Source organism: Diprion similis, chromosome 12 (genome assembly GCF_021155765.1).
Source record: "Diprion similis isolate iyDipSimi1 chromosome 12, iyDipSimi1.1, whole genome shotgun sequence".
NCBI lineage: Eukaryota > Metazoa > Arthropoda > Insecta > Hymenoptera > Diprionidae > Diprion > Diprion similis.
The window spans coordinates 12,846,461-12,866,503 of record NC_060116.1 but is presented as its reverse complement, the minus strand read 5'-3'; the positions used below and the strand labels follow the sequence as shown (position 1 = coordinate 12,866,503).

At 38.2% G+C, this 20,043-nt stretch overlaps 2 protein-coding genes across 4 annotated transcripts; one reads left to right on the top strand and one right to left on the bottom strand.

The window, feature by feature from the left end:
• Positions 1–5: 5 nt before the first annotated feature.
• Positions 6–3,607, bottom strand: LOC124412844. Its single transcript, XM_046892998.1, has 8 exons — positions 3,300–3,607; positions 2,810–3,107; positions 2,405–2,558; positions 2,126–2,268; positions 1,710–1,909; positions 1,097–1,487; positions 763–1,014; positions 6–654 (listed from the first exon to the last, which is right to left on the bottom strand). Exons 1-8 carry the CDS (start codon positions 3,387–3,389, stop codon positions 167–169), a joined length of 2,016 nt encoding a protein of 671 aa, XP_046748954.1. The 5' UTR covers positions 3,390–3,607; the 3' UTR covers positions 6–166.
• Positions 3,608–3,904: 297 nt separating this feature from the next.
• On the top strand, positions 3,905–10,628 carry LOC124412926 (poly [ADP-ribose] polymerase tankyrase). 3 transcript variants are annotated; one of them, XM_046893153.1, is made up of 12 exons: positions 3,905–4,282; positions 5,504–5,706; positions 5,797–6,137; positions 6,213–6,466; positions 6,661–6,994; positions 7,252–7,373; positions 7,592–7,820; positions 7,950–8,335; positions 8,422–8,814; positions 8,892–9,430; positions 9,511–9,857; positions 9,971–10,628. In XM_046893153.1, exons 1-12 carry the CDS (start codon positions 4,090–4,092, stop codon positions 10,209–10,211), a joined length of 3,582 nt encoding a protein of 1,193 aa, XP_046749109.1. In that variant the 5' UTR covers positions 3,905–4,089; the 3' UTR covers positions 10,212–10,628. The 3 variants fall into 3 exon arrangements, with proteins under 3 accessions (XP_046749109.1, XP_046749108.1, XP_046749110.1); XM_046893152.1 differs by having other exon boundaries at positions 3,906–4,282; positions 7,243–7,373; XM_046893154.1 differs by having other exon boundaries at positions 3,907–4,282; positions 5,797–6,122; positions 7,243–7,373.
• Positions 10,629–20,043: the final 9,415 nt, after the last annotated feature.

Here is a 20,043-nt window from a genome sequence, read left to right as displayed (position 1 = left end):
TTTATATTAATAACTATTTCGCATAATTGCACTGTCTATTAACAACATTTCGGTTTAACTCTAAATGATATTTCTCAGAGTGCGATCTATCTCGTTTATCTTATTCAAAATTTGTAAAGTACGATATTATATTGTTCAAAATAATCATAAAATTGTTAATTATTTTTCATTTACTTTCATTACTTTGTTCACTTGTTTCTAGATGGGATGTAACCCTAGAGTTTTGCAAAACTAGTTTGTATCGCTCCACCAAATCACTAATCGATCTTCTTTTACGTTGCTTGGAACTTTCGGAGGCCGATGTACAATTGCTTGTTACCTCTACCTCATTGTCATTTAATGATGGTTTTATAACTCTCTTTAACAACACTGGCGAATCCATATTATTTTTTACATTTTCTTCCGTATTGCCTCCCAGTTTTTCTTTTTCTACTGTCTCCGCTACTTGAGGCTTATTTTGCTTAAATGGCGAAAGACTATTTGGATTTGTCATTACTGATACTGCACTGATGATATCCTTGCTCAAGTTAAATATACTCTTCGCTGTAAGGTCCAGACTGATTTCTGACAAGCTGTTCGTTGCACTAATTGTATTCATTAGGGCAGTTGAATTAGCTTTCGGACTAGACGGAATAGATAGTATGCTGGAATTGGCTGGAATTAATAAATGTGGTTATAATTGGGTACAAGTCACTACTCTTCAAGGTTGAAGAATCAAGCGTTTTGACTCATTAGCAACAACTGCGATAATTTTATACCAACCTCTACTGGCGTTCATTTTGTGTTGTCCAGAAAATAATCTAAAATATTTATCAGATTTTTTTGTCATCATTGAATTCATTCGAGACACTGATTTAAATCTTCGCTTTTGCGGGGTCGATCGTTCGCTTACTATTGACGATAAAGTATCGTCAAGATTAATTCTTGATACTAAGAAATTAGCCCTTAACTTCGAAGACTGGGGTGTGGCAGCTTCTGTACGTTTGTGACGCGAAAACAAAGCTTTATGAGCTCCTGAAAAGTATATACAATACAAATTGTAGTTATAATTGCAGACAATTTGGTGGTTTCAAATAATAATGACCTCATTAATTACCTTCTACAGGTGTTAACGCCAGTCTATTTAGAACGTCTACTTTTTCAGAATCTGCATTTGTATCGATACAGATTGTTGGAGAAGGCATAAAAAGAACACTGTCCACTGCTCTGAATCTATGACATTCTGGCACATATTTGCTATTTCTGGTTCTCAAAGTGTTGTGAACTTCTGCTAGAAGATTTGTGATTCGATCAAGCAGGACTAGAAACAGCTTGCACATAGCTTTTGCATCTTCGGTGCTTGCTTCTACTTGTAACTGACATTGGGTTAGGTCTTGCAGCTTGTGGATTTGCAGCTGCAACCGCAATTGGCTCAACATCACGTGCACTATTCTGAACAAGTTTTGTAACACTAATTTCTCTTCTGTATACATGCGAGAGAAGAGAACCTGTGAATGTAAGAATTTAACATAAAAATCATATCGGTATATTCGATTCAGACCGGCTTTTATATTTCCATCGGGCCCAAAGTTTTAGTTGCTTTTGATTTTTCACAGATAATACACAATGATGTACATAACTGAAAATCTAGGCACATACTTCAAGCAGTGTTTCGTTTCAATTTTTAATTAAATCCTTTAGTGTACTCATTAATACTTGATTATTCTGACCTGTGATTCTGGTGGTAGCATTGAATGCAAATCATTGTTTGCATCTATTTTTGGAAGCCTAGATACATCAAGAATTCTGTCATCATTAAGTATGCTTGTTGTTAGTTCAGCGACTTCTGTACTCAGATCCTCAACAGTTTTTAAAATCCCCGTCATTTCTTGTAAGTCACTGATTTGTTTCGCTTGAGTTTCTTTCCACACTAAAAATAAGTGATATCAGTTAGAATAATGAATGTATAAGAAATTGCAGTAAAAAGAGGTATATTCAGGAGACTATAAAGTAAATTTCTGTATAAGTATGCCAAAAGTATACCAGCTTCGTTTAGTTATAAAGAGCAAAAATGGGTAAAGCATGTAAACAAAACAGGAAAATAAATGACAACAGTTGAGTTTCTCAAGTTTAGGAAGTGTCTTACTTTTCATAATTTCAGTATCGTGAATCTCTGTCAACCTTTTTTTGACAGCTGGGGCTGCTATGGCATTTGCAGCAAGTTTAGATATCGCTTGTCTTTGTTCGAATGTCTCATTCTGAAAGTCCTTTGTATCGTTGACCTGATCTCTGAAAATTTGTCAGGGACACGTCAAGATTGATACTAATAATTATGTAGACCATATTAAACTTCTATTATAATTCATTGCAAGCAAAGTGTTTGGAACTAATTATTGTAATTCGGAATAAATGTAAAAAGATTTACTCGACGAAGGTTCTAGCCCTTTGCTCAGTCTCAGAAAATCTGCTATTCATCTCCTTAATGTTTTTATGTATATTTGAAGTAGCATTGATTAACAGTGTCTTAGTCACTTCGTCTGTAATGCCGCATTGTGGCGCCAAGAGTACATCGCTATGCGCTAAAAATTAAAGGGTTACTCATTAAAATTATTTAAACCAACATTTACGTGGAATTCATCAACTAGCCGTTTGTTCCCTTTGAAGCGCCCAAATTTGGTGCATTATTTTTTACATGTCATGCTTCTCAATATAGTGTGTGTAAATATTGTAACGACAACTGAATTCAATGGAATGAAGGGGATAGGATAAAATTTAACATAACAAGGCCAAGTAGGTAAATTAAAAGAATTGAAATTAAAATCTAACTTACATTCACGTTTGATATATACATAAAGGACAACCTGTGAGAGCTTCCACATGACGTTGATAAACTTTGTACCTCCAGCGTGCAACAAATATGTGCCCAGTATTGAGGGAAGGCCAGCCTCAGGATGCTCGGTTGCAACGATGCCTATAAAATCTTTAACATCGCTTCTGTACTTGCTCTCACTCTTCTTACAAACTATCGGCCACTCCACTAATTTTCTAAATCGTTCCGAATCATATATCGTGAGGAGAAAGTGTGATACGTGAATGAAGCCTGTGGTGTTCGGCTTGTCAAACATTCCCTGAAAAATAAAATGAACCAGGTACAAGTAACAGAATAGTAAATTTTCACTAAATCAGCAGTTCACAGTAAGCATAATGTATCAGCTGAATTTGGTTGATGGTTTCGAGACGGTAGATGGACAATAAACAAGGGAGGTTATATTCACAAAAACTTAAGGCGGCACCACTCGGCAACAGACTAATTTCCATACCTCGCGAAAATGCCGTCTAAAAGCCTCGTTCGGAGTCACCAATTCCGAGAGAAGAGAGACATTTTTGTGGAAAGATGCGCTGACTGCCATCGGTACTCCCTGTTGCCTATTATTATCAGTTATTATTGTATTTACACTCGACGTTCAAAAAGCTATAAATCACAACTTAGCAGCGGATTCATTCTAGTGTTAGTTTCATCGTGTTAAGTAAGTGCAGAATTATTGATGAAACCGCTTAAATTTATTCAGATTATCCGTATAATTAATATCGGCGCGGGTAAGCAACACGTCAAGATGCGATGGAAGCCATCAAACGCCGGGACTGACGATCTTTCATCTTTCGCTTTTTTAAATACCTACGCTCGGCAAATTGAATACGGCTATTGGTCCGCATGCGCTAGCAACCGTTGACGGCAAGTCGGTGACGAATAACTTTCAATTCAGAAAGGGGGGGGGGGGGGGGGGGGGGGCTCTGATATTAAACGGCGGGTAACTGATGCTCTCATTAATCGTGAGAAATTCGAAATTTCAGTATAAATAAAAGACTGTCCGCTATGAGGTGAAAAAAATGAAAACAAGGGTAAGTAAACTTGGTTCAAGGAAATATTGAGTGGCGGAAATTGAACCGGGGCCCAAAAAACTCGCGTTACGAGCCTGCTAAACTCTTGTTGCTATGGTACAGCTGGCGCATTGGTCCTCGACTGCGATGACATGCGTATACACGTACCTATACATGGGTGTAGAGAGGTGTGTGGCTCAGGAGACAGTAGCATGAAAATGGTGGTGTAAAATGACTGGACGACGGGCAGTGTTGACGAACTCGGAGCCCTTGCCAGGAACTGGGGGTGCTGATCCATTTCGCGAACTTTTCGAAGCATGTAAAACCGGGGACTTGGTAAGGGTGAAACAAATCGTCACCCCGCAAACTGTAAACGCGCGTGATACCGCCGGACGAAAATCTACCCCCCTGCACTTCGCAGCTGGTGAGCGAATTTATATTTACATTTTATCCTCTCGCGTTACCTTATAGCTGGACAATTTGATATCGAGACACCCTTTTCTCTTACGGAGTAAATAAGTCATCATCTCGAGCCTGTTGTCCTGTAAACTGTGCTGCATGTGCTGTTCCCCGTTTTTAAAATTATTATAAATTTTTTTGGTTAGGGTTTGCGCAACGAAAAACAAAAATTACGTGTGCATGTGTATGTACGTATGTACGTATACCTCGCCCGTGTTTGTTATCTCCTGTCATTATACAGGTTCTCCTGCTTTTGAGTGAGCTGAATGCAAACGGCAAATTAATATTGAGAAGCATATCTTTAGCCATTACCTGCTCATTTTAATTTCCAACAAAATCTTCCATGTACTCCAAACAGTTTCAATAGCACGAATTGAGTGACCCTGTTACTCAGCCATTTCTCCATCTATAATGATCCCTTCATTTTTATACTTTGTAATCATTGTCCGTGCTTAGCTTTATTTTACGAAAAAAGAATGCTTGAAGCTTAAAAAATTTTACAAGTATTGTGAAATTGTATAGTTATTGAAATTTGACTATTGCAATACTTATATTAGATCATAGGTGTCGTTACAATGAGCTGTGAAATAACATTTTATTATTATCGTATCGGAGAGAAAGTGAAAGTGTAATATAGAAATTTTTAGAGCACCAAATTATTACTTGTTGTTATTCTGCTGCGCATATTTAATGTTCTTAATATGTAACAACCAGAAAAATGTTAGTTTGCAACCTGCTTTGTGTGGATAGAAAGGTTGTGCTCCTGCTTACAAGGCAGAACCAAGTTCTAACTGTACTTATACTTGGTTGGCCACCTTCTTTCCATAGGTAAATAATGTCATCTACTTTGTCATTATTTCACCTAAGGTTTTGCATTCAGACTGGAAATGTGAGTAAACTAGAAAGCCTGAATAAAAATTGTCCCATAGAAACTGTACAAACCATAAAAATAAAGTTAAGCAAAGGGGAAGAAGCGAGCTTTCCAAAAATAAACCGTTTCTGAAGAAAGTGAGGAGAGAAAAAGGAGAAAAAAAATTAATGTCTTCCTATTTACCGCATATGTGCGCATAACTTATAATCTGTTTGCTCGTTCTTTAAGAAACGTTCAATAAACATGATATATTAATTTATCGTCTTAATTTGCTAATTTTCAAATTGCACCTCAAACTAACGTACCTGCCAACAGGATACGGCAGGAGAGACGTGGTCGAGTTTTTACTTTCGGCTGGAGCTTCTATACAAGCCCGTGACGACGGAGGCCTCCATCCTCTCCACAACGCGTGTTCATTTGGTCATTTTGACGTTGTGCGATTGCTTTTGGAAGCAGGAGCTAATCCTAATACCAGAGATAACTGGAATTATACGCCATTGCACGAGGCTGCTATAAAGGTAGAATTGTACATGATAAATGTCAGTCGGCAAGCTTTTCATCGTCATTTAATGTTCTCATTATGAAACACTCGATCCGTCGTATTACAGGGTAAAATAGATGTCTGTATTGCTCTCCTCCAACATGGAGCTGACGCCAATATTCGAAACACCGAAGGAAAAATAGCACTCGAATTAGCTGACCCGGCAACAAAACCTGTTCTTACGGGAGAGTATAGGAAAGACGAACTGTTAGAGGCAGCTAGATCAGGCAATGAGGAGAGATTATTGCAGTTACTGAATCCGTTGAATGTTAATTGTCACGCTAGTGATGGAAGGCGATCCACTCCTCTTCACTTAGCTGCCGGATACAACAGATCGCGGGTTGTACAAATATTATTACAAAACGGAGCAGATGTCCATGCCAAGGACAAAGGGTATGCAGGGTTTGGGTAACAATACAGTTTGGGAAATTCTTAACTTTGCAAATTACGATCGTAACAACAATTGATGAACGTTCTTAACAGGGGGTTGGTGCCACTTCATAACGCTTGTTCCTACGGTCACTTTGAAGTGACGGAAGCCCTTCTAAAACACGGAGCTGCTGTTAATGCAAGTGATCTTTGGGCCTTCACCCCGCTTCACGAAGCTGCTAGTAAATCTAGAGCTGAAGTGTGCTCGCTGCTGCTGAGCGAAGGCGCAGATCCGACTCAGCTCAACTGCCACAGTAAAAGTGCCATTGATGTGGCACCTACGCTGGAGTTACAAGAAAGACTAGCATGTGAGTATAAATCTTATAAAACTCTCATTCTTATGAGTGAAAACGGTAGTTTAATTTCAAAGACTTTAAAGATCATTCAATAAAACAGAATTTTTTACTCTTTGCAGACGAGTACTGAAATGAAGCTTATTATTTTAAGCAAACCACTAATAGAACACTAAACAAAAGTCGATCAACCTCTGTTTATATTTCAGATGAGTTCAAGGGACACTGTCTTCTAGATGCCTGCAGACAGGCAGATGCGACGAAATTGAAGAAGTATCTGTCTCAGGATGTTGTTAATTTTAAGCATCCCTACACTGGCGATACTCCTCTGCATTGTGCTGTAGCATCACCCTATCCAAAGCGGAAACAAGTTATAGAAACTTTGATAAGAAAAAACGCAGCTCTGAATGAGAAAAATAAAGACTTTCTTACACCTCTTCATATAGCTACTGATCATTCCCACTACGACGCAATGGATGTCTTACTACGACACAACGCCAAAGTTAACGCCTTAGATGGACTAGGACAGACGGCTTTGCACAGGTAATTTTGTACTGTTATATAAATTAATCCTGTAATTTTCGAGTTACTTAGTAGGTCTTTGAAGATGATCAAATATCGAAAAAAACTTGCGCAAATAATGTTGAATGAAATATGTATGATAATCTTTTGCATGCATATTTATGAAAAATCGTAATCTTACGTCTATCCTGTTGAATCGATAATTGGTGCACTGCAAAGGCCTAGTAATTAATGCAATTTAAAATAAGAATATTAATAAATGTATTTAGGTGCGCCAGAGAGGACAACGTTCAGGCATGTAGGATACTTCTCTCCTATAACGTTGATCCTTCGATAGTCTCGTTGCAAGGATATACGGCGAGTCAAGTTGCTACGGAGAATGTTATAAAAATATTACAAGGTTAGTGTGATTAAATATCTAAGGATATTGTGCAAGAGGAAATTTGGCAACTGCAAAAAAACTTGCTTTCAACTTGAATCGGAATGAATGTATAACGGATAATGAATTCCAAGGATATTGAGTATCGAGATAATTTCGGCTAATTAAAAAATAATGCAACATTAAATCTTACCCAATTTATTCAATCAACTTTACTTGAGATGAAATCCATCTGGTAGATCCACCCAGTGGAACGGAGGACATCGAAGCACAGCTTCTTGAAGCAAGCAAGGCTGGGGATTTGACCGCAGTGGAACGAATTCTTCAAGCTAGCCCACATGCAGTCAACTGTCGAGACTTGGATGGGAGACATTCTACGCCTCTGCACTTTGCCGCAGGGTACAACAGGGTCCCTGTTGTGGAATACCTCTTAGCACACGCAGCTGATGTTCACGCTAAAGATAAAGGGTAAGTTTCAAATATCACAAGATATGTTCCATACAATTCTTCAGAATTTGGATGATGGTCTTGAATTCTGATCTGGAATTTGAAGTAAGCGGTGACTAACCTAAGACATTTTTTACGTCATTTCTCCAGTGGTTTGGTTCCTCTGCACAATGCCTGTTCTTATGGACATTACGAAGTGACAGAGTTACTTGTGAAACATGGGGCTTCTGTAAATGTGGCGGATCTCTGGAAATTTACCCCCCTACACGAAGCAGCAGCTAAAGGTAAATGCGAGATAGTACGCCTGCTGCTCAGACATGGTGCAGATGCAACAAAAAAGAACAGAGATGGAGCTACGCCACTGGATTTAGTGAGAGAAGGTGATCAAGATGTTGCTGATTTATTACGAGGAAACAGCGCGCTTTTGGAAGCTGCCAAAAAAGGGAACTTGGCCAGGGTACAAAGGCTTGTTACTCAAGATAATATCAATTGCAGAGATGCTCAGGGCAGAAATAGCACACCTTTACACCTAGCCGGTAATAATAATTACGACTTGGATCTTCACTTCTGTCATAGTTAAAACACAAACTGTAACTACCTAACTGTTTTATATCTCTTCCAGCTGGTTACAACAACTTGGAAGTGGCTGAATTCCTTTTGGAACGCGGAGCAGACGTCAATGCACAGGATAAGGGTGGTCTCATACCGCTGCATAACGCCTCGAGTTATGGTCACTTAGACATAGCTGCCCTACTGATAAAATATAACACAGTAGTGAACGCCACGGACAAATGGGGCTTCACTCCGTTACACGAGGCTGCACAGAAAGGTAGAACGCAACTTTGTGCTCTACTATTAGCACATGGCGCAGATCCTTTCTTAAAGAATCAAGAAGGACAGAGTCCGGTCGATTTAGCGAGTGCCGACGACGTTAAGTGCTTATTGCAAGATGCGATGGCGTCACAACAGGTTGTACCCTTGGCACCTCCTAGTCGACCTCCCAGTATAATTGCTGGTAAGAATTATTTGGAAAGTTTCATGGAAATTGTTACCACCTTTGACGTTTCTGTATTTCATGAATGCTACTCTCAGTTCCAGTCACTCCTCCACCGTCGCTCACTCAGGAAACTGTGATAATGCCATCCGGGGCGGCGATGACACTCTGCGTACCCTTGGCGCGACCGACTTCTTGTCTAAGTCCGATGCCGTCGATTGAGTCGTGCTCAGAGAGGGAGGTGAAAGAAATTTGCGAGGATCGTAACAGCAACGGAATTACGTCCGTTTCTGGATTCCTGCAGAGTCTGAGTCTCGAACATCTGCTCGAATTGTTTGAAAGAGAACAAATCACACTAGATATACTGGCAGAAATGGGACACGAAGATTTGAAGCAAGTCGGTGTCTCGGCTTATGGCTACAGGCACAAACTAATCAAGGGAATGGATAAACTGCTGACTTCTAGTGCCGGCGGCTCCATTTGGCAGCCATCCATAAACCCTGGAACCTTACTGGTTGACTTACTGACTGAGGACAAAGAGTTTTTGGCTGTCGAAGAGGAAATGCAGAGTACCATACGCGAACACAGGGACAACGGTCATTCGGGAGGTGTATTTTCTCGATACAACATCGTGAGAGTGAGTCCATTGCCATCTCAGACCTAAAAAAATTTCCCCAATAAAATATTTTTCCTCTTAACAAATTTCCCTTCTTGCAGATACAAAAAGTCCAAAATCGTAAACTCTGGGAGCGCTACGCTCACCGTAGACAAGAAGTTGCTGAAGAAGTTGGGGCAGCGCCCGCTTCCCCCAGTGCTACTCCCAGAGCAACGCCTAGTCCTGCTGCGCCTCAAGCAAATGAAAGAATGTTATTTCATGGGAGTCCTTTCATCAACGCAATCGTTCAAAAAGGGTTTGACGAACGGCACGCTTATATCGGCGGGATGTTTGGCGCAGGGATTTATTTTGCTGAACATAGTAGTAAAAGTAATCAATATGTTTATGGAATTTGTGGTGGTACTGGATGCCCGGCGCATAAGGATAGAAGCTGCTACATATGCCACAGGTGGATAGCTTTTTGATTCTCTGTTAACTCTCCGAAATGAATTCTCATTTTCTCGTCGACATACCACTTATATCAACAAATTCTCACATGCTTGCAATTTTTTCCCATTACAGACATCTTCTTCTCTGCCGAGTTACACTGGGTAAATCGTTCCTACAATTTTCAGCCATGAAAATGGCCCACGCTCCGCCTGGGCATCACAGCGTGGTAGGAAGACCCTCGCAAGGTGGTCTTGTCTTCCCAGAATATGTAGTATATAGAGGGGAACAAGCCTATCCCGAGTACCTGATAACTTATCAGATTGTCAGGCCTCAACAGGAGGCGGGTGGGGTGGAAGGTAGTGAGGAACGGTGATCAGACGAGGGGAGCCCTGCAGCCAGACTTTGTCGCCTCTGTTGCTGTCAGAGGCCTAGAACATGCGGTGTGTTGTCTTAGGTTGTGTCCGAACTTTTATTTTGTCGACATTATATTTTTTTCATTACAGTTTATATTATACCATATATTATAAGGATTCATTGATTAATTGATTGGAAAGAATCTGGTTTCAATGAATTAACAGCAAAATCTAATCATTTTATATCCTTGTTTGTAATTCGTTTAGAATTTATTGCTTTTCAGTACAGGTTAGATCAGTAATTTTCACAAGAGGAGAATGGGAAGTAAGAAAAAAAAAATAGACATGCAACAGTATTATGTACGTTTTTTTCATTCGTTTTTCTATACAAACCTGCGGTTTTTGCTGTTTCTGTTAACGTAGTATTTATTTGTATTATTATTATTATTATTATTGATTGGTTTTGATCGATCGGTTGATTGAATAGTCTCATTTCAAAGGAGACTTGACTAATTTTTAATATTATATTATTTTAGAACAATTTTTTTACGGTAGAATGTACGCATTTAAAGTTATTGAATCAATTCTTACCTTATTTTTGTAGAAATTTATTTGGATTATTAATCTTTTTATAAGTCATCATCCATGGCTGCATAGATAGGTATATTATTCATTCATACATATATGTGCATGAAATAAAATGTAGGCATGATCTATTTCAGGACACACACCATACCGAATGCGTGTGTAAATGTGACGAGAAGTAAATGGATTTTATGCATTTTTCAGGGATAGACGCTATTCTTGGAGTAATGAAAAATGTAGCCACAAATTAAACTGATCTCAATAGATCTTTGAATTTTAGTTAGACCAGGTATAAATCAATTGATTCATATAGTCTATATACCTTGAATTATACTGTCACAAAGACATTAAAATAAATGAAATGAAATGTAGTGACTGTCGTTTTGAGACACTTAACGGTGACGATTAATTCACCCAAGATAAATCTAAGTTTATTCAATGTGGTATCGTGGTAATAATGAAATCTTTTTTTTTTTAACGAAAATATGAAGGAAGTTTAAAGAAAAAAATACGCATATTCAAAACATGAGTAACGTAATTACTCTTGTTGAATTTAAATGACCGGGATAGCCTAGAGTTTAGATAACCCTTACAAGCACGTAATTTCGTCGTTATTATGACGTTTCATCGTTATTTTCACATAGTATCGTACAACATTATAAATAACCTGAATTATAAAAAGAGAGGTTTGCCAGGAAATATAATCTTCGCCTTAAGCTAACGTCATTGGTACTTAAAAAATTCAATTCATTCAAACTGCCAAGCATGATGAACACGATGTGTCCAATTTCACAAAATCCGTGTCATTCATTTATAAATATATTTATTGTCGAGACGGAACGAATCTTCTTCATCATTGAATTAAGTTTTTGAGAGAATTAACTCAGGGCTGTGAATATTTTTTACATTTCGGGTGAAATTCGAACATCGAATATGATACGGTGCGACATAAAAAAAGCTGGGTGAAAAGTTTGAAGATTGAATGAGCTAAAAGAAAAAATTTATATCTATCTATGCTGGATATTAATATTTAAGGCAACGAGATAATGTATGGTTGATTATTACACAGTTGTTATTGCTATTAATTAGCGTTCATTCTGAATTGGACATTGACCTCTCGACAAAGTAGGTAACTGTATTTCGCTACTGCATCGCGTCGGAACGATGGACCTTCACTGTAAGAATTAAGTTTTCTTCGCACTAACCAAGTAAATTTTCCACTGCAGAAACTGCGATTGTTGATTTGTTCCAGAACTTTACCAACAAGCCAATTGACTTTGGAAGGGAAAAACAACTTCCGAAGTCCGACGCAGAGCATGTGTCGTAGTATTTTTCAAAAATTATCTCGTTTGCGAAAGAAATATTTGTCTTGCATTTTATGTATTGGCAATTGACTGATAATAATATTTGCAACGACTTCTATTCGTTTCTCAAACAGTCTGAATAGAAATGAAAAGAATAGAATTTGAAAAACTACTCGCGTCGCCCCTGAAAACATTTATATTTTCATTATTTTGTGCAGGAAGCAAAGAAAAAAAATACTCCGTTCGATCAGACAAATACTCGATTTCAATGCGTGTGCCGGATATTGCGTTGAGAAAAAATTACTTTTCGTTTTAATCGCCCTCTTTGGAATTGTATATTAATTTAATTTTATTACGAGGTGTGGGGTCAACTGAATTTTTCACGATTAGCTCTCTTCCCAATTTGCATTTAAGATAAGACGCGACCGCAAAGGTCATCAAAGCGCCTCATTTCTTGGCAGTTTGCAACACCACGGTACTCGGACTAAATTTATTACGCGATAATCTTTATGATTACATTCGGTTTAAATTTTAAATTCTTCTTCGACGGATATGTTTTTTTTTCCTTCCTCTATCGATATCTAGGAACAAATGCATTATTACATTATAAAACTTGCTGTCGTACCATTCGAAGACAATTAATCAGTGTTAATTTCTCCTTGCAAAACTCTTCTATAAACATTATTTAAAAGAAAGAAGAAAGTGTGAAAATTAATCGCTCTTTACTTTAGCCGTTACACGTTAATTTCTTTTTTTTCACTTTTCAACTGATAGCGAATAAAATTTCCTGGCAAATCTGACAAGTTTAACTGTGCAATCCAGTTTGCTCAATAAAAACGATTATATATTTACTTGCTACGAAACATGAAAGAAAATATTCCTAGGATGGTCGAATATAATTAACAAAAAAAAAGAAAGAACAAATGTATGCACAGTTCAAGATAGGGAATATTTTTTGACCGCCAATTCCAATTCAACTATATTAACTAAATATACAAGGGTGACGGTGGTTTTTATTTATGGGTATTTAGCTTGATTAAATATCTAATAAATAATTTGACGTGAGTGGAATAAATGAGTGAGTAAATGGATTTAATGAAGAACTTCTAGTATGTAATAATATAGGTGCAGCACGGTTATTTTTAATAATTAAATATAGGCTATAAATCAGGACGAATATTTGGCTTGTATACATTTTTTCCCCGACATGTGGCTTTCGGAAAAAGAGAGGACAGAAGGAAAAAAAATTTAGGAGTCGAAAAGAAGCTCTACGTGCGTCATTCTAGAACTCGCGCGTTTAAAATATACATCCGATACGTGCAGGTGCAGATATGTGTACAAGTAAATCTTGACGTCACGTTTCTTCGATCTTTGCGAATCATTAAGAATTCTAAAAATATACAACACATCAAAATCTCCTTGTTACTCAGCATCTGCAATATTCTGTTTCGTACGCGGCAGAGGGCGAACGATTTGAGGAGTTCAATAAAACGGGGAAAAATAAATGAAGAAACAAAAAGATAAGGTTTTCACCGTTAAGACTTAATGACAGATAAACTCGGTATATCGAATCAATGGATATATTTGTCACTCTTTAAATAAAATTATTAAAAGACACCTAAATTTTTTTTCTCCAATACGAAAAGATGCGTGGTCCTTATAAGAATGTATCAAAGCCGATAATGCCCTTGTATAATTGAAGATTATGTGTGTTATTAACGTGCGTGGTGTCGCGTGCGCCAAGTATCTAAGTCATTTCACGCGACTGTGAAAATAAAATGAACGAATAATAATTAGCTCGGGTAGAGAGGAGGAGGGAGAAAAAAAAAATTGTAGAAATACGGGGAAAAAGAATAATTGAAACGAAATATACTAAAATATTTATCTTATAAAATAATAGGATCATGCGAAATTTTGAGAGTTAGCGTTATAATGAATAATGACAATACCAATATTCCTGCATTTTGACAAATTTTTAGCGTATACCTATACATGTCATGAGTTGATCGAATTGAATTTAGTTATTACTATATGAATGCGGCTGCCGAAACGGTCGAATGTAATTTAAATATTGTATCTACCAACCGATGTATTTCCATTAACTTATATTATATACTCTAATGTTATTATACACATATATATATATATATATATATATATATATAGCACACCATGAATATACATAGGAAAAGTAAAAGTAAAAAAACATGAAATAAAAAATAGTATTCCATAATTATTATTGTTATATTTTAACCTCGACTCTTAAGGTAAGATCGAAATGTTACGTTCTACGATTTTCGACTAGTCTGCTGAAGAAGATATAAATAAATAAGCGAAAAAAAGAAATAAAAAAAAATAGCCCAAAGTCGAGTATGACTTTATACTCCGACGAAACATCTTATTCGACTGAAATGAAAAGAACGATTAAAAAGTTGGTGCTGGTAACGAAATTTGCAACTTGATAAACCATCTTGTGCTAATTAGTACGTGAGCTGATAGTACAGGGGAAACGGTTAGATGTTAAACATCTTTTACGAATGACTTGTGATATCTTTCTCAGGGTAATAAAAGTGCAAAACGAAATTTAATACACTGTACGCCCCGTAATGTCGATAACGATTGTATAAATTGCTTTGATCAATTCACCTCCACAATGGAAAAATAAGTCATTCGAGTATGTCGTAAACGATATACCAAAAATTACGCAATCAAAATCGACCGAATATTCTTTACCATTACCAAAGGATCAGTTTCAAAATTCCATGATAAAAACGAAACTTTTCAATCACCTACTCGACGCTTTGATTGTTCCGTTTATAAATTTAACTACATTAATATCGTCGACCCTTATTGTCCCAATCCATTTATGGATCCGCGAGGATGGAAAGCCGGAGATAAACTTGATTCATTGCGAATCCCCAAGTCCTGCTTTTACATATTGCATGCCAGTCGGAGAGGACGGTTACAGCCAATCGTTAATTAAATTTTACGACGAAAAGATACGCGCAAAGGTGGTAGTTTCAGCCGATATATCTTACAGCTCCTAAGGTAGGTGCACTCGTCCTCGGTAGGTACTTGGACAATCCAGGCCTGTACCTGCAGCTATATTCCCCGTTGTAAAACGATGCTTCTACGCCTAGAACTTAATGAGTTTTGCCCGGTAATTCTAGAACCGTAAATATATCGTGTCTTACACCTTCTCGAATCGCAACTCATCCTCAAACCAAGTTATTACGCCCGCGAGCTCGCAACTTTTTCTACCCTCGAAGGTACTAATTACTTATCGGCAAGTGCCGCAGTCCCTGTATCGCTTCTTATAAGGACATGACTGGGTCGAGTTTGGCTCCCGGTTTTTGAGGAGGCGAAGAATCTCCGGACCCTCGAGACTCTCGTGATGCGTGTGCAGTATTTCTCTTTGCACGATTCAGTTTTGTTCTTTTATCGCGTAATGTTATATTGTATGCTTGCCTTTGTACTTACATCCAATTATACTCTTTCCCCGATATCTTATCTCTATTACATACGGATGAATGTACGCCGGTTATTCGCTCGTTCGAACTAGTTATTCGTGTCTTTAAGTATAAAGTTTAACTTATGCTAATACAATTCGCTACTTCGTTGTCCATGACGTTTCGACTTATCTCCTATGGAATTAGGTATATTTTTCCTGCCCTCATATTTACTGCGATGATAATTTATCGATTTACGGATTACAAGGATCGTTTGACGATTCATGAAAGAGCCGATCTTTCTTTCAGCTTGAAGTTTCGATTTTCAGGAAATATTGCAGGATATGTATCCTGCGTCGGTCGTTTTGATCCCTAGAAACGCTGCCTCTTAGATTTCTTAACATGACTTGTATGCCTGTCTAAGTAAATTTACAATCTGAGTTACAGGTAGGAGCTTCATTCGAGATTTCTACTCGTCGAGTGTCGAGCCGTTATTAAAGTGTTTGCTGTGCTGCTCTCTTAGCCACCGCGGTAAACGCACCTACGACGTAATTGAATGGTGCGAATAAATTTGCACATTTTCATGGTGTACTGCAGGTAAGCCAAAATCGCATAGCCGAAGGCAACGCGTCGGTGCACTGATTTGTTTGCGTAATTCAACAAACATCATAATCTGACGCGCAAAATTCTGTTTGATCAGCGGAGCTGGACTGCCGGTTTAAGAATAGTACAAACACACCTAGGTATACAATAGGTAAATTCGCCATACACGCGCGTGTAATATTAAAATCTGCTAACCTATTTCCAAGTTCTCGGACTTTCTTTTCCTCTTGATTATAATTATCAATTACCAATCCCAGGATGAGAACGAAGTAAATCGTCGTATATGTGGTAGTCGATGTCTCCAGTTAACTATTTCCGCAATAAGTGTTCGCTCAATGGTCATTCAATTAACCCTAGCCGCGTCTCCGTATAGAAAACAAGAAAAATAATCCAGTAGGTATATAATATCTAATAACGCTTTAAATAATCTAATACTCGAGGCAAAGTCGTTGGTTCCACGTGCAGTATTCGTTACAAAGTACTTATCAGAGCGTATCAGTGTCGCCTTACGTAGAATCGCGGGGCGTTTCAACGCCGCGAACAATTTCAAAACTAGTTTTTACGCCTCGAGGATCACCACGCAAACCTAGAAAGTCTCTGGATTCTGTATTCTATTTTCTGGTGTTAAGACAATTAGATGCAAACAAAATTTTCATGCAGAAGAAGAAGAAGAAGCACAAAGAGTCAGATTCATCTCAATTACAATCACGATTATATGCAGAGTACAGGCACACCCTGTAACACACGCTGCACCAGGAAGAAGTTTAATTTCACGGGCAACTGCATAATCGCTATCTCGTCTAGACACTTTTCGCCCCCCCGTCCATGATTTACACGATGTACTATCGAATTTTTCATCGACTCAATAACCGAACGTAGATTTTCATTGGGACACATAACGAAAAAAAAAAGAAAATAGTGCCTACGTGAAATACTTTAGTGAAAATAGTATTTATTCACAGATTAGATGATGAGTGATTGCAAAATTCTGACGATTTCATCCGGTTACGAATAATTTTACTCAATTGCAAGCGATTACAAACGGTTTTAGGTGATTTTAATCTCCAAGATTTCAGGCAACTTTCACAGTGATTTCAAGCAATTCTGAGCGATTTCATGTGATTTCAAACCTCGCTCTTTGGGATCGCTTTGCATGTAAAGTGGTTCTTCATTTGAAGAAGTGAACTGCTCCTCGAGGCAATCGCTTCTTCGTATATAAGTACATATCGCCTGCCCTCGGGTACTGCGGCGACCTTCTCGCGATTGTCTAGAAATATTGTGGAACTAGGCCACGGTTTTGATTGTACGGCCTGCACAGCTTGAGATTTTTAAATTTCAAAGGCGAAAGACGATCTTTGTCGAGGTCCGCAGTGCAGACCTTAGAAGCGTCGTTCTCTGTCGTTCTGGAAGAACGCCAAACGGTGATATATCTGCGTCCGCGCTTGTCAAGAATGATCGTTTCTTTACGTGCAGCTTTTTCAAGCTTCTACAGTCTCTTCGCATTCCAAACGACTGCATTCGTTCAGGTATTCGCGTGTTGGGAAACAACATTTCAATAGTCGTTGTTCGCACGCGGCAAAAAAGATATAAATACTGATCTGAGAGATCCGAATTTCATTATAATAGTAGTTTTTTGTTATAATTCTCACTTCGTTTCCATCGAATGCAAGAAATTAAACGCTGCAGAGCTTGCACGACGTTTCGGCGTTGGAAAATTCGCTTCAAAACGATCAGCTGATCGGTGTGTTCGACGCCATATTGCTATCGTCGTTCACGATTCCGCGATAAAATCAAAGTAGTTTCTGATTAACCTAATTTTCCCACGAGAAATGTTTATTTTCGCGCAATACATTTATAAGCGTTCTGTACATCCCAGATAAATGGATAAATAAACACACAGACAAAATAAAATGGCTGTGTGTCCGAGGCAAACGAAGTGTATGGTGTGTGCACAGCACGACGGTATGTAAACATAATTATCGCATTAAACTAGACTAATGACGATCTCGGTAGTCACGATTATAAATCGCTCGGTATTTTCGACTTGAAAAATATACGAGATGCGCGGGGTTGAGAACGAAAAATGGAATTAAAAATTAACGGTTATCTAGTGTCAATTATGCCCGATTATCACTCGTATTCCAATTATAATACCCGCAGAAGCATTGTGATTTATGTAATTTGGTTGTGCATTATTTATCTGCTCGTATTCAAATAATACGATCAATTATAATTACGCTGGGTGACACAATCGGCTTGCAATCACGTCTGTCTGACCTTTACAAATTTATTCCGTTTTACTCTCAGCTATTACACCTAATTTCGTACGAATAACGGGAATAGAAACGGCATAGATACCGCAGCTTATTAGTAGATAACTGAATGCGAATCTCACAAGTGACGGACTTGCGGTTCGTTATAGGTATACATACGTAGGAGGAGAACTAATAAAATGCAGTAAATATGCTGTTTTCATATATATATGCCAAGTCCAATGTTTTTTCAAGAGAAAATTCCCACTTTTTTGATTCTTCGCTTTAATTTTCGCGACGTCATTATTATGCGTGAAACTGATATTCGCGTATAATACGTACTTTGCAACCTAATCAGTTCGAATTCGTAAGTGAGGACTCACGAACTAATACGCAGAATTTAAAGCGATATTGAAAAACGATACGAAAAATTTATATCCGTCCCAGGTTATGTAAATCAAATCAAAAAGTGTCAATAATTTGGAATAACTTGATTATTCTATCGCGTCTTAATTAAAGTTCGATATTGCTGCACGCATGGGTATTATTAGCGAATATGATATTTCGAAAACAATTTCGGCGTTTACTTTTTTCTGGATCGAGAGTTATGTACTTTCGCGATACACGATGCCCTCCAGATTATTGTACATTTCATGATTTTTTTCAACAATCTCCGAGCACAGCTGTTAGACGTTTTTATCTTCGTCACATGTTTGCTCAACATTGGGATTGTCACTTTGCAATGTGACATCTGGTGGGAAAATATCAAAACACTGCAACCAGACTGAAAGTTGACCGTTGACCGTCTTTTTCGGATTTAGATAATAGAACAGGTGTATTATCGATTATGATTAATTATTTTATGTTACGTAGTGATTTGAAAGGCCAAGAATTACAATTTGCCTCCATTAAAATTAAAAACTTAGGTTATGTTGTGATAAAATGGCGCCGACAACCAGCCTCTGACGTCACGAGGACGTCATACATATGAAAATTTCGCTATACTCTCGATATGCAGATAGCGAAGCGGTAGGTGACAAAAATTGAACATTATTATGACTGCAGAGGCGCGGAAAATGCAGCGGCAGCTCGCGTTAATTGGCCTCGTAACACAATATTATGTTGTGTGGAAGGCGTGAATCAAGCTACACAGCAACATGTATGGACGATAACCTTACAGGATTCGAGGAGACAACAGGCGTGACCGTCTTGGTTTATATATTATACGCATCCCACTATCGCCGACTGATGTATAAAGTCACGCTACTCGTCGGGCGGCGTTGATTTTTATACCCGCGAGGCTTCTGCAGCGTTATCGAATCCATTCAAGGCTCACACAGAGTTTGTCCATCTTCCGTCTGCCGCATAAACTGCATTACAATGTTCAGACATCAACACGAGAAAATACAACCGTCAACTCTTGCTCCGCAGGATTGCCGATTCGAGCTTCCACTGTGCAGAATTCTATTGCAATGTCTACATATGCATGGCGTTGCGATTCGTTAATGCTTTGCGATTTTGAGACTCCCTTTTAACCACGGAACGTAAGTATCGAATATTGCTAACAATCGACAGGAGACACAGGGGCCTTTGATTGCATTATCACCTCTCCAATGTCAACGAATGTCAATATATTGCAGATTTTGCAACGACGATTCG

Coding starts and splice junctions, on each gene's coding strand:
- LOC124412844 (XM_046892998.1), bottom strand. CDS start 3,389: ATGGCAGTCAGCGCATCTTTCCACAAAAATGTCTCTCTTCTCTCGGAA. Junction 1,488..1,709: donor TGCTACCACCAGAATCACAG/GTCAGAATAATC, acceptor TTACATTCACAG/GTTCTCTTCTCTCGCATGTA. Junction 1,015..1,096: donor GGCGTTAACACCTGTAGAAG/GTAATTAATGAG, acceptor TATACTTTTCAG/GAGCTCATAAAGCTTTGTTT.
- LOC124412926 (XM_046893152.1), top strand. CDS start 4,090: ATGACTGGACGACGGGCAGTGTTGACGAACTCGGAGCCCTTGCCAGGA. Junction 8,815..8,891: donor ACCTCCCAGTATAATTGCTG/GTAAGAATTATT, acceptor TGCTACTCTCAG/TTCCAGTCACTCCTCCACCG. Junction 9,431..9,510: donor CTCGATACAACATCGTGAGA/GTGAGTCCATTG, acceptor CCCTTCTTGCAG/ATACAAAAAGTCCAAAATCG.